General features: G+C 55.2%; 1 protein-coding gene across 2 annotated transcripts in view; it reads left to right on the top strand.

The window, feature by feature from the left end:
• The first annotated feature begins 1,375 nt into the window (after positions 1-1,375).
• Positions 1,376-12,319, top strand: part of TECPR1 (tectonin beta-propeller repeat containing 1) — a 36,974-nt gene continuing 26,030 nt past the window's right edge. The window contains exons 1-6 of one of the 2 annotated variants that reach the window (XM_008968679.5): positions 1,376-1,517; positions 2,095-2,224; positions 7,471-7,714; positions 8,569-8,751; positions 8,943-9,065; positions 10,044-10,169. In XM_008968679.5, coding sequence (XP_008966927.1) covers positions 7,490-7,714; positions 8,569-8,751; positions 8,943-9,065; positions 10,044-10,169 — 657 coding nt within the window. In that variant the 5' untranslated portion in view covers positions 1,376-1,517; positions 2,095-2,224; positions 7,471-7,489. Of the gene's footprint in view, positions 1,518-2,094; positions 2,250-7,470; positions 7,715-8,568; positions 8,752-8,942; positions 9,066-10,043; positions 10,170-12,319 lie in introns of both variants that reach the window. The other variant, XM_003815697.6, reaches the window with a different exon arrangement.

The raw sequence follows: 12,319 nt of genomic DNA, 5'->3' as shown, positions 1-12,319 counted from the left end.
TCCACAAATGCCAGTCCCTCAGGCCCAAGCTAAAGTCAGGGTCAGACACAGGACTCTGCAGAGCCATCTGGGGTGAACAAGAGGCTTCTGGGGGCGTTTTCTTCCACTGGAGCTGGCCTGTGTGGGGCTTCCCCAAACACGAAGGCCCAGGAAAAGCCTGTGTGCAACCCCAGAAATGAGACAGAACTGGAGGGGGAGGGGGAGCAGGAATAGGTCCCTAGGTCCAACCAGGTGACATTGTTTTAGCTCAATGTCGGGTAGTATCTAGCCTTCCATCATATGCCCTTTTTTTTCTTTTTTGAGAAGGAGTTTTGCTCTTGTCGCCCAGGCTGTAGTGCGGTGGCACAGTGGCACGATCTCAGCTCACTGCAACCTCCACCTCCCCAGTTCAAGCGATTTTCCTGCCTCAGTCTCCCTAGTAGCTGAGATTACAGGCATGCGCCACCACCCCTGGCTAATTTTGCATTTTTACTAGAGACGGGGTCTCACCATCTTGGCCAGGCTGGTCTCAAACCCCTGACCTCAAGTGATCCGCCCGCCTTGGCCTCCCAAAGTGCTGGGATTACAGGTATGAACCGCCGCACCTGGCCGACATCTTTCTTTTTTCTCCTTTCTCCATCCTAACCTTGCCAGTTTTCTGCCAGGCGGGATACAGTGTTTTCAAATCCCAGTTCCATCGCTTACAACGTGAGTCGCTCCATCTCTGAGCCCGTGTTCGCATTTGTAAAATGGGAATGACGCAGCCAGCTCTTTGGGTTGCTGGGAGGATGAAATGAGAAGACCCAAGTAAAGCACTTACGTCAGTGCCCGCCACCCCGGGAGGACTCGCATATTACTATTAATATATTAGGCCAGCTTGCACTGGGTTTTGTCATTGGCAATAGAGTTTGAGCAATCCAGGGCCTGTTACTGACACCACACCATGCTATAGTCACAAAATCACATATGCTTCCAGGACTCCTCCTCGAAAGAGTAAAGCTTTAAGTGTAGCGTGTGCTCAAGGGCTACGTTTCAGTTCGATGGATACCAGGAACACACCTGTTCCCTGCGTCCTCTCCACGCCCCAGGCCGGGCTCCCACACCCTGCTCCTCCTGACGCCGCACAGCCACGCACCCAGGTACCCTCTCTGCCACCCCTTCTCCTCGCCTGCAGGCGGTGTCCACACCGCCCTCTCCGCTCCTGCAGACCGGGTCCTGGAGGGCGGCCGGGCGGTCCACGGGCCGGTGTCGCGCCGCCAGAGAGAACGCGGCAACTCGCTTCAGCCGACTCTGGACTCCTGACCTGGCGCGACCCCGGAAGTGGGCGGGCGCGCGACCTCGAAGCCAGCGCCGGCGCGGCGCACCGCAGCCAATCGCACGTCCCAGGCCGCAGCGTCCTGGCGAGGCTGGCCAATGGGCACGGGGCCTGATGGCGCTTCCGGCCCACCCTCTTGCCCGGTCCCCGGGAGGGCCGGTCCGCTCCTCCCGGACGCCGAGGACCTACCACCGCGACTTCGCCCCGCCCTGCGCGGGCCCAGGTGAGTGCAGCGTGGCGCCCCAGCTGCAGCGGCGGCCAGGGCCGTGGGAAAGAATGGGGCGATGAAGGGCTGGGCACTCCGCCTTCCCCACCACCCCCAGGCTGTTTGCTCGCGGGGAGGGAGGAAGGAGGGACCGCACTTGTCATCTCGCCTGCACACCTGGAAGGTGCCGCCCCCGTCCCCTGCCCTGGAACGCCCACAGGCTAGCGAAGTTGCCTGGTGCAGGTGACGCCCCCATTCCAGCCTTTGGACTGGAGCCATAGGAGAAGCGGATCGCGGGATCCTGGTTGTTTTCGAGAATCACGCAGCAAGGGGCCTGCCTAGCCCTCTCCCTGGGTATTGATGGGAGCAAATCTGCTTGTCGTAAGATTAGCTTTGGCAGATGGTCAGGGCCCAGAGCTCCGACATATGCTACTGGTGGCAGTGCAGGGGCCCCACCTGTCACCCAAGTGCACAGCACTGGGCTGAACGCCAGGCTGACTCAGGACACCTCCTGCCCGGTGGGGCTGGGCGGACCCTATTCTTCAGGAAAGAATCAACTACCATGCAAGTTCTGCTGCTTTTTCCCACCTTTTAGGACCCTGATGTCGCTTTTGAACAGCCCCTGCACCTGGCAGCCAGCGAGCTACTGTAGTAGGCATTGCCGACTGTTTGCATACCGGATGGGAGTGACAGTGTAATAGAAAAACAAGCAAGAAACCTTTTAGGTAGGACTCCTAAGGCTCAGAGGAAGTAAGTGCTTGCGGAGCGTTCTTTGTACTGTGTCTTTCCCTCTACCACATCTCTGTCCCCGCCTCTCTTGGGTGCTTTTTTTGGTCTCTGAAAGGATCTGTGAATAAACTGAGACAGAAAGGCAGATGGTTTTGAGGGTGGCGAGCAGACCTTCTTCGTGGAACGACTGAAGGTTCAACTCAAATTCATCTTGTAGAAATTCTTGGTGAATTCGAGGCTGCTGATTTGGAAGATTTTCCTCCATCCCTCTAAACTTACAAAACAAACAAGTCCCAGGATCCCTGAATCATGGGGCTTCATGTTCCAACCCCCCTTTCAAGAGTCCTCTGACCCAGTGACCCTGTGTAAGTTGCCTGATCAGCTCACAGCCAGAAAGTGGCCCATGAGGAGCTAGGGGGAGCCTCTTGGCAGAGGCAGAAAGAAAGTGTGGCTGACCAAGGATGGTTACCGGATGTCAACTGTAGCTAGGAAGTGACGACGGGTGCCTGGGTCTCTACTCTGAAGGGAGTTTGTAAATACAGCAAACCCCCACCCCTCCCTTTCACTGTAGCAGAGTCTTCTCCCATTAACTGCCCAGAAGATTCAATGATGTCTATGAGGAAATTAGTGCTTAGTCATTTATTTGAAGGAAAGTCAAAATCTCCTTTCACTGAGCTCAACCTGCAGACTGAGTCTAGCTAAACTGCTTGCTTATCCAGTGAATTCTGAGCTATCTTTGTTTTGTTGTTGTTGTTGTTGTTTGTTTTCCTTTTTGAGACAGGGTCCCGCTCTGCTGCCCAGGCTGGAGTGCAGTGGCACAATCATAGCTCACTGTAGCCTCAAACTCCTGGGCTCAAGTGATCCTCCTGCCTCAGCCTCCCAAGTAGCTAGGATCACAGGCATGTGCCACCACACCTGGCTAATTTTTTTTTTAACTTTTTATTTTTACAGAGATGGGGTCTCCCTGTGTTGCTTAGGCTGGTTTTGAACTCCTCGGCTCAAGCGATCCTCCCACCTCAGCCTCGAAAAGGGTTGGGATTACAGGCATGAGCTACTGCACCTGGCCTCTGAGCTATCTTTGAAGGCTAACTTATATTTAACACTATAGAAAGTGACAATTAAAAAAAAAAAACCTTCGTCTTCCCCTAGCATTTTATTGAAGATTTTCCCACATACAGCCAAGTTGAAAGAATTATACAGTCAGCATCCCCATCCCCACCAACTAGATTCTACTATTGACACTTTACTTGCTTTATCACATATCTGTCCACCAATTATGACCTTACTTTTCAAGTTATTTGTGGCATTTGTTTTCCCTGGAGAAGTATTTCTGTCTTAGATCAGGGAGTTGGCAGTGTGTTGGAGGTAGGTGGTGGTGATTATCCTTAAATGTTGTTTCAACACCCACTGTGTGCAGAGACTATTATGGAAATGAAGAGGCTGAAGACTCAGACCTGAAAGGGACTTGGTTTTTTGTTTTTCTTTTCTTTTTTTTTGAGATGGAGTCTTGCTGTGTTGGCCAGGCTGGAGTGTGGTGACACGATCTTGGCTCACTACAACCTCCTCCTACCAGGTTCAAGCGATTCTCCTGCCTCAGCCTCCCAAGCCGGCTAATTTTTGTAGTTTTAGTAGAGACAGGTTTCACCGTGTTGGCCAGGCTGGTCTCAAACTCCTGGCCTCAAGCGATCTGCCCGCCTTGGCCTCCCAAAGTGTTGGGATTACAGGCATGAGCCACCATGCCCAGCCCTATTCTGCCTTTTATAGATTAGGAAATTAAGGCACAGAGAGGTTAGTTAGCTTTTGGTGGTACAAGAAAGTGAGGATCCCAGAATGCAGCATTCTGAGATCCAGGCAGCTCTGGACTCTCTTAGTCACTGTGAAGGTGCCAGAGGGACCCTCAGTCCTGATCAGTGAGGCACGAAGGGGTCATCAGGGGTCCCAGCTCAGTTTCAGATGGTTCCAGAAAGCTGGTGTTCTGAATTTCTCATATGTTTGACGGGCCTTGGTGTCCTGGGGTGGAGGAGGTCAGCTGCTCTGGGAGGGGCTCTTACTCCCCGGGCTTCCTCCATTCTGCTGGGCAGTCTCCCTCCTATTCTTTTCCCCCACTTCCTGTTATGGGAGTTTCCCAGAGCTGAGCTTTTGTTCTGCTTCCTGTCTTCCTGTTCCTCACCCTCTCACTCACTTCCTTCTCAACCTGCAATCTGTCTTCTTGGTGTTTGTAAGATATACCTTGTCCCAGCCAGGGGCAGGGGCTCCTGCCTGTAATCGTAGCACTTTGGGACGGATCACCTGAGGCCAGGAGTTCGAGACCAGCCTGGCCAAAGTGGCAAAACCCCATCTCTACTAAAAATACAAAAATGGGCCAGATGTGGTGGTGCAGGTCTGTAATCCCAGCTACTTGGGAGGCTGAGGCAGGAGAATCACTTGAACCCAGAAGGTGGAAGTTTCAGTGAGCTGTGATTATGCCACTGCACTCCAGCCTGGGAGTAGAGGAAGACTCTGTCAAAAAAAAAAAAAAAAAGATACACCTTGTCCCCAAAGAGCCTAGTTTTTTGTTTTGTTTTTTTTTGAGACGGAGTCTCACTCTGTCATCCAGGCTGGAGTGCAGTGGTGCAATCTCGGCTCTCTGCAACCTCCACCTCCTGGTTCCAGCGATTCTCCTGCCTCAGTCTCCTGAGTAACTGAGATTACAGGCACGCGCCACTGTGCCTGGCTAATTTTCGCCTTTTTTTTCAGTAAAGATGGAGTCTCACCATGTTGGCCAGGCTGGTCTCAAACTCCTGGCGTCAGGTGATCCATCCGCCTTGGCCTCCCAAAGTGCTGGGTTTACAGGTGTGAGCCACCGCACCTGGCTTTTTTTTTTTTTTTTTTTTTTTTTTTTTGCCGGTGGCAGCTGCTCCTCTTTTCAGACATGCTTCTATCTCGTGCCATCGTCACAGTCACCCGGCCGTCTGGAGCACCCGCATGGCTCTGGCATGCTGCGGGAGCACTGGGCCCAGCCTCCAGGCACCTAAATAAACTCTGCCTGTCTCCTTCTGCTCCGGTTTTTAAGTCAGACTGGCCATGTCTTCATCTGTAGGCTCTTTCCTCTCTTCAGGCCCCGGGCCAGTGTCCTGGGTTGGATCTAGGAGCTGCCCTGTCGGGCAGAGCTTCTCAGGTGATGGCCCTGGTGGCTTCATCCAGTAGCTCTGTGTTTGGCTGCCTTGTGTCTGGCCATGTGGCCCTGCCACGGTGGAAAGACTGTTCCTATCAGGAGCCAGGGCTCCAGGAAGGACACCCCTGGGTGCAACAGCACTGTGGGCCCTGGAGGTGGGGCCAGGGGTGGTCAGTGGCAGAGCTTAGCAATAGCCTTGGCTATGCCTACAAAGCACAGAGAAAGAAGAGAGAAAGGGCTAGGTGCAGTGGCTCACGTCTGTAATCCCAGCGCTTCGGGAGGCCAAGGTGGGAGGATCGCTTGAGGCCAGGAGTTCAAGACCAGCCTGGGCAACATAGCGAGACCCCATCTCTACAAAAAAAATTTTAAAAATTAGCCAGGTATGGTGGCACATGCCTGTAGTCCCAGCCACTCAGGAGGCTGAGGCAGGAGGATGGCTTGAGTTCAGGAGTTCAAGGCTGCAGTGAGCTATGATTGCACCACTGCACTCCAGTCTGGACAACAGAGCAAGATACTCTCTTAAAAAATAAAAAAGAAAAGAAAAGAAAAAGAAAGGAGTAGAGAATGGCAGAAGAAGAGAGCCGGGGGAAGAGAAGGAAGGAGTCACTGAGGGCGCATGAAGAAAAGACCCCTACGTCCCTGAATTCACATGGTCACGTTGGCTCTCAACGTGCCCTCACTATGCCCGGATAGAGGCCAACATGGCGGGGAGACCTGCCCACTCTGGGGAAGGACCCCTGGGGAAGTAGTGGGGTAGTTATATCTTTCGAGATTCAACTAAACCTGTAAGCTTTCATTGATTCTTTTGAAAACAAAGATCTGGCCAGGCATGGTGGCTCAAGGCTGTAATCCTAGCAGTTTGGGAGGCCGAGATGGGAGGATTGCTTGAGACCAGGAGTTTGAGACCAGCTTGGGCAACATAGTGAGACTCTGTCTCTACAAAAAAAAAAATTTTAATTAGCTGGGTATGGTGGTGCATGCCTGTTGTCCCAGGAGGCTGAGGTAGGAGGATCACTTGAGCCCAGGAGTTCGAGGCTGCAATGAGTTGTAATCAAACCACTGCACTCCAGCCTGGGCGACCGAGCAAGACCCTGTCTCTACTTTTTAAATTCTTTTTTTTGAGACAGGGTCTCCCTCTGTCACCTAGGCTGCAGTGCAGTGGCACTGTGTCTGCTCACTGCAACCTCCATCTCCCGGGTTCAAGCCATTATCCTGCCTCAGCCACCTGAGTAGCTGCGACTACAGGCACACACTACTGTGCCTGGCTAATCTTTGTATTTTTAGTAGAGATGAGGTTTCACCATGTTGACCAGGCTGGTCTTGAACTCCTGGCCTCAAGTGATCTATTTTTAAATTCTTTCAAAAACAAAAAAGAGACCGAGCGTGGTGGTTCATGCCTCTAATCCCAACACTTCGGGAGGCAGAGGCAGGTGGATCACCTGAGGTCAGCAGTTTGAGACCAGCCTGTCCAACATGGTGAAATCATGTCTCTACTAAAAATACAAAAATTAGCCAGGCGTGGTGGCGTGCACCTGTAGTCCCAACTACTGGGGAGGCTGAGGCAGGAGAAAACCTGGGAGGTGGAGGTTGCAGTGAGCCAAGATCCCAAGATCGTGCCATTGCACTCCAGCCTGGGCAACAAAGCGAGACTCCGTCTCAAAAAAATAAACAAAAAAACAAAGAATAAGCATTTGGCCGGGCGTGGTGGCTCACGCCTGTAATCCCAGCACTTTGGGAGGCTGAGGCGGGCAGATCACAAGGTCAGGAGATCGAGACCAGCCTGGCCAATGTGGCGAAACCCCGTCTCTACTAAAAATACAAAAACTAGCTGGGTATGGTGGCAGGTGCCTATAATCCCAGCTACTTGGGAGGCTGAGGCAGGAGAATTGCTTGAACCCGGGAGGTGGAGGTTGCAGTGAGCCAAGATTGCGCCACTGCACTCCAGCCTGGGCGACAGAGACTCCATCTCAAAAAAAAAAAAAAGAGAAAAAGAATAAATAGTCACAGTAGAAGTCTCCCAGGTTTCACATGACTCTGATGTCCCCTGGGCTGGGAGCCTGAACACTGGCCCTCGTCCTCCTGCCGCAGGTTACCTCCAGCCGCCGCCATGCCCAACTCAGTGCTGTGGGCGGTGGACCTCTTCGGGAGAGTGTACACGCTGTCCACAGCAGGCCAGTACTGGGAACTGTGCAAGGACTCCCAGCTGGAGTTCAAGCGCGTCAGCGCCACCACGCAGTGCTGCTGGGGCATTGCCTGTGACAACCAGGTCTACGTGTATGTGTGTGCCAGCGATGTCCCCATCCGCCGCCGAGAGGAGGCCTATGAGAATCAGGTAGCGACCCTCATGGTTGGAGTTGCCGAGCGGGTCAGTTCGCTGGGTTATTGGTTAAAATGATGAACCACAGAAGGGAAATAGAGGCCCCAGATTCCCCACCAGTTCCTGCCTTCATTTCCTTCCTTGTACTTAAAATCTGTGTTGCTGCCAGGCGTGGTGACTCACGCCTGTAATCCCAGCACTTTGGAAGGCTGTGGCGGGCAGATCGCTTGAGCTCAGGAGTTTGAGACCAGCCTGGGCATCATGGTGAATCTCTGCCTCTACAAAAAAAATACAAGAATTAGCAGGGTGTGGTGGTGTGCACCTTTAGTCCCAGCTACTTAGGAGGCTGAGGCAGGAGGATCACTTGAGCCAGGGAGGTCAAGGCTGTAGTGAGCCATAATCATGCCCTGCACTCCAGCCTGGGCAACAGAGCAAGACCCTGTCCCCCTGCACCCCGCCCCTCCAAAAAAAATTCAAGTTGCATAGTATCCAGGGTCTTTGAGGCTGAAGCCACTATTGTGTCCTCACCAAAGCAGTCTGGCCAGGTCCCCACGAGGGCAGGCTCCAGTGGTTTCTGGGAGCTCAGGACAAGGTGTGCCCTCCACCACCTGCCCTGCTCACAGCGCCGTGGCTGGCAGGAGGTTCTTTGCCCTTTGGGGCTGTGCTGATGTACTTGCTGGCTCATGATGAAGTGGCATGGGGGTCCCCAGTTGCTGGGTCCCACACAGGCCCTCTGCTCACTTCCTATTCTGGAGATCAATGAGGGGGTTGGTTGGGCAGGGTCAGCTGGTCCTGGAGATGCCTGGCCCGCCTGGGTTCCCGCCCAGCAGGCTTGGGTCCAAGGCCACCTCTGTGTCCCCGGCCCTCAGCGCTGGAATCCCATGGGCGGCTTCTGTGAGAAGCTCCTGCTGAGTGACCGCTGGGGGTGGAGTGACGTGAGTGGGCTCCAGCACCGGCCGCTGGACAGGGTGGCACTGCCCTCGCCGCACTGGGAGTGGGAGTCTGACTGGTACGTGGATGAGAATTTTGGAGGTGAACCCACTGAGAAAGGGGTAGGTGAACTTGGGACCCTCCATGACTGCCCTGTGGGGAGGGGGTGCCTCCCGCCTGTCCCTGCTTCTGTCCCCTGCACCCTGTGGTGCCTGAGCTCGGGTGTTTCAGGCCACACCCTCCCTCCCCACCTTCCCCAGCTCTTCAAATGCCTTCCCCGCAGAGCCTGAGAGCCCCTTCCTTGGTGTTTCAGGGGTGGACGTATGCCATCGACTTTCCCGCCACCTACACGAAAGACAAGAAGTGGAATTCTTGTGTGCGGCGCCGGAAGTGGATCCGGTACAGGAGATACAAGTCCCGGGACATCTGGGCCAAGGTCTCTGTTCCTGAATGTGGGTTGGGGGCAGGATAGGGCCAGGACAGAGTGTCACATGCAGCCTCCTCTCCACCTTCCCCACCTGTGTGCACCAGGGGACACCACGCCCACCTCGGGACCTGGCCTTTGAGCTGTTTCCTGTCCCGGGAACACCACGACACTGCGTGTCCCTTCACTTGGGAGATAGTCACACAGGGAGCCAGGCCAGGCCCAGGACAGCACAGAACTTGCCCTGACCCTGGTGTCCAAGCTGCTCTGTCCCAGACTGAGCCTCCATCTGGCACTTTGTCCTCCCCCTCAGCCAAGGGAGGCACCTCTGGCTCTAGCGTTGCTCCATGACCCAGAAGAACCTCCCAGCTTAGGGAGCACAGCACTGGACCCAGGTCTTGGCGTGGCCTCCAATGAGTGGAGGCCTCCCTGGGACATACAGGGCTGTCAGGTGGGGCTGCCCCTGGGACTGGGAGAAGCCAGGAGACCAGGGAGCTGGCCCTATTTTTTTTTCTTTTTAGAGATAGGGTCTCGCTCTGTTGCACTCTGTTGAGTGCAGTGGTACAGTCACAGCTCACTGCAGCCTGGAACTCCTGAGCTCAAGCAATCCTCCCACCTCAGCCTCCCTAGTAGCTGGGACTACAGGCATGCACCACCATGCCCGGTTAACTTTTAAATTTTTTGTAGAGACTGGGTGCAATGGCTCATGCCTGTAATCCTAGCACTTGAGAAGCCAAGGCAGGTGGATCACTTGAGGCCGGGAGTTTGAGACCAGCCTGGCCAACATGGTGAAACCACGTCTCTACTGAAAATACAAAAATTAGCCGGGCAGGGGCCCCCACAGTTCTGATGCTGCCTTCCCTGTGAATTAAGGCAGCTGCAGGCTGGGCTGAAGAATGGAAGTCCGGATGGCAGGCAGGCGGGAGGTGGGTGCATGCCCAGGTGCCCACTGGGCGCTGACTGCTACCGTTTCTCACTTCCTTCCTTCAGATCCCCTCGAAGGATGACCCCAGGGAGCTGCCTGACCCCTTCAACGACCTCTCTGTAGGGGGCTGGGAGATCACGGAGGAGCCTGTGGGCCGCCTGTCAGTGTGGGCTGTGTCTCTGCAGGGCAAGGTAAGGCCAACCCCTCTCCCTGCCCTGGCTCCCCACGATCCCACCTCCTGTAGGTCCTGTCCTGTGCACCCCCTGGGTCTTGCTCCCCCCTGGAGCCCCGGCCCCCCCACCCCATGCCTGCTCCTGGCCTTTCTCTCCTCCGAGCCCCCAGCGTGCTGATCAGTGCCCAGCCTCAGCTCAGGCACATCAATGCGGCCTCCTCAAGACAGTTTCTGAGCTCCCTGCTGGTGCCTCCCACAGTCTTCAGGAATAGTGTGGGGGTGGGTGTGTGGGTGACAGAAGGTGTGCCACTGGACGGATGGGTGGTGTGTGGGCAGAAGGATGGATAGGTGGGTGTGTGGATGGGTGGGTGTGTGGGCACATGGATGGATGGATGGGTGGATGGATGGATGGGTGGGTGTTTGTGTGGATGGATGGGTGTGTGGGTGGGTGTGTGGATGGGTGAGTGGGTGGGTGGGTGGGTGCATGGGTAGATGGATAGGTGGGTATATGTGTGGATGGATGGAAGGTGTGTGCAGATGGACAGATGGGTGGGTGTGCGGATGGATGGATGGATGGGTGTGTGGGTGGATGTGTGGATGGATGGGTGGGTGGGTGTGTGGATGGGTGGATGGGTGTGTGGATGGGTGGGTGAGTGGGTGGGTGGGTGCATGGGTAGATGGATAGGTGGGTATATGTGTGGATGAATGGAAGGTATGTGCAGATGGACAGATGGGTGGTTGTGCGGATGGATGTATGGATGGGTGGATGGATGGGTGTGTGGGTGGATGTGTGGATGGATGGGTGGGTGGGTGTGTGGATGGATGGGTGTGTGGATGGGTGAGTGAGTGGGTGGGTGGGTGCATGGGTAGATGGATAGGTGGGTATATGTGTGGATGGATGGAAGGTGTGTGCAGATGGACAGATGGGTGGGTGTGCGGATGGATGGATGGATGGATGGATGGGTGGGTGGATGGATGGGTGTGTGGGTGGATGGGTGGATGGATGGGTGTGTGGGTGGATGTGTGGATGGATGGGTGGGTGGGTGTGTGGATGGGCGGATGGGTGTGTGGATGGGTGGGTGAGTGGGTGGGTGGGTGTATGGGTAGATGGATAGGTGGGTATATGTGTGGATGAATGGAAGGTATGTGCAGATGGACAGATGGGTGGGTGTGCGGATGGATGGATAGATGGGTGGATGGATGGGTGGGTGGGTGTGTGGATGGATGGATGGGTGTGTAGGCGGGTGGGTGAGTGGGTGAGTGGGTGTATGGATAGATGGATAGGTGGTTATATGTGTGGATGGATGGAAGGTGTGTGCAGGTGGACAGATGTGTGGGTGTGCAGATGGATGGATGGATGGGTGGATGGGTGGGTGGGTGGGTGGGTGGGTAGGTGGGTAGTGGATCTGTGGCTGTTTAGAGAGAGGCAATCCTGTCTCAAGGAGTTTGTGAACTAAGCAGAGGAATCGAAGCAGCCCCTGAGGGCAGCAGAGGCCCCGAGGGTCCTGAGCTCAGGGTGCTGACACTCGAGTCATGGCTTTCGGTTGCACAGCAGGATTCTTCAGTCGCTCTCACCACACGTTGACCACAGCTCCCCAGTGGGCTTAGCAGTTATTCAGAAGTTGCCAGTTTTGTCGCAGCCCCCCTTTGCGGCCATGTTGGCCTGGGCATAGGCGAACACAGTTGCTTCCTCAGCCCTGCTGAAGGGCGGTGGCGAGGGGCCAGGCAGAGTGAGGGAGCTGCCCCAGGACTGAGCCCCCATCGGGGGGCCATGCCCATCTGGATGCAAAGAGAGAGAGGGGAGAACAGGGGCTGCAGAGCAGCGTTTGTGTCCTGGAATGTCGGCCGTGAGCTGGTGCTGCCTGCACCACACCTGTGGTCCATGAGAGGTGGCACCAGGACCTGGGCTTCTGTAGAAGCTGGGGAGACAGATGGGCCACCTGCTAGCCGAAGGGAGGCTCCTAGGCCTGGTCCTGCAGGGCCTGCTGTAGGGGGATGGTGGCAGGATTGGGAGGCTGGGTCCCCTGTCTGAAGACAGCCCTATGGGGAGGGTCCCTTGCCCTTTCTGGATCACGAAGTGACATGTAGTCTCCCCCAGCTAAAATGAGCCAAACAGTTTGGACGCTCTGAGCACGTTGCTCCCAGTCTTAACCATTCAGTGAAGGAAAA

This window comes from Pan paniscus, chromosome 6 (genome assembly GCF_029289425.2).
Source record: "Pan paniscus chromosome 6, NHGRI_mPanPan1-v2.0_pri, whole genome shotgun sequence".
NCBI lineage: Eukaryota > Metazoa > Chordata > Mammalia > Primates > Hominidae > Pan > Pan paniscus.
Note: the sequence above shows the minus strand (reverse complement) of the source record. Positions and strands in the feature narration are given on the sequence as shown.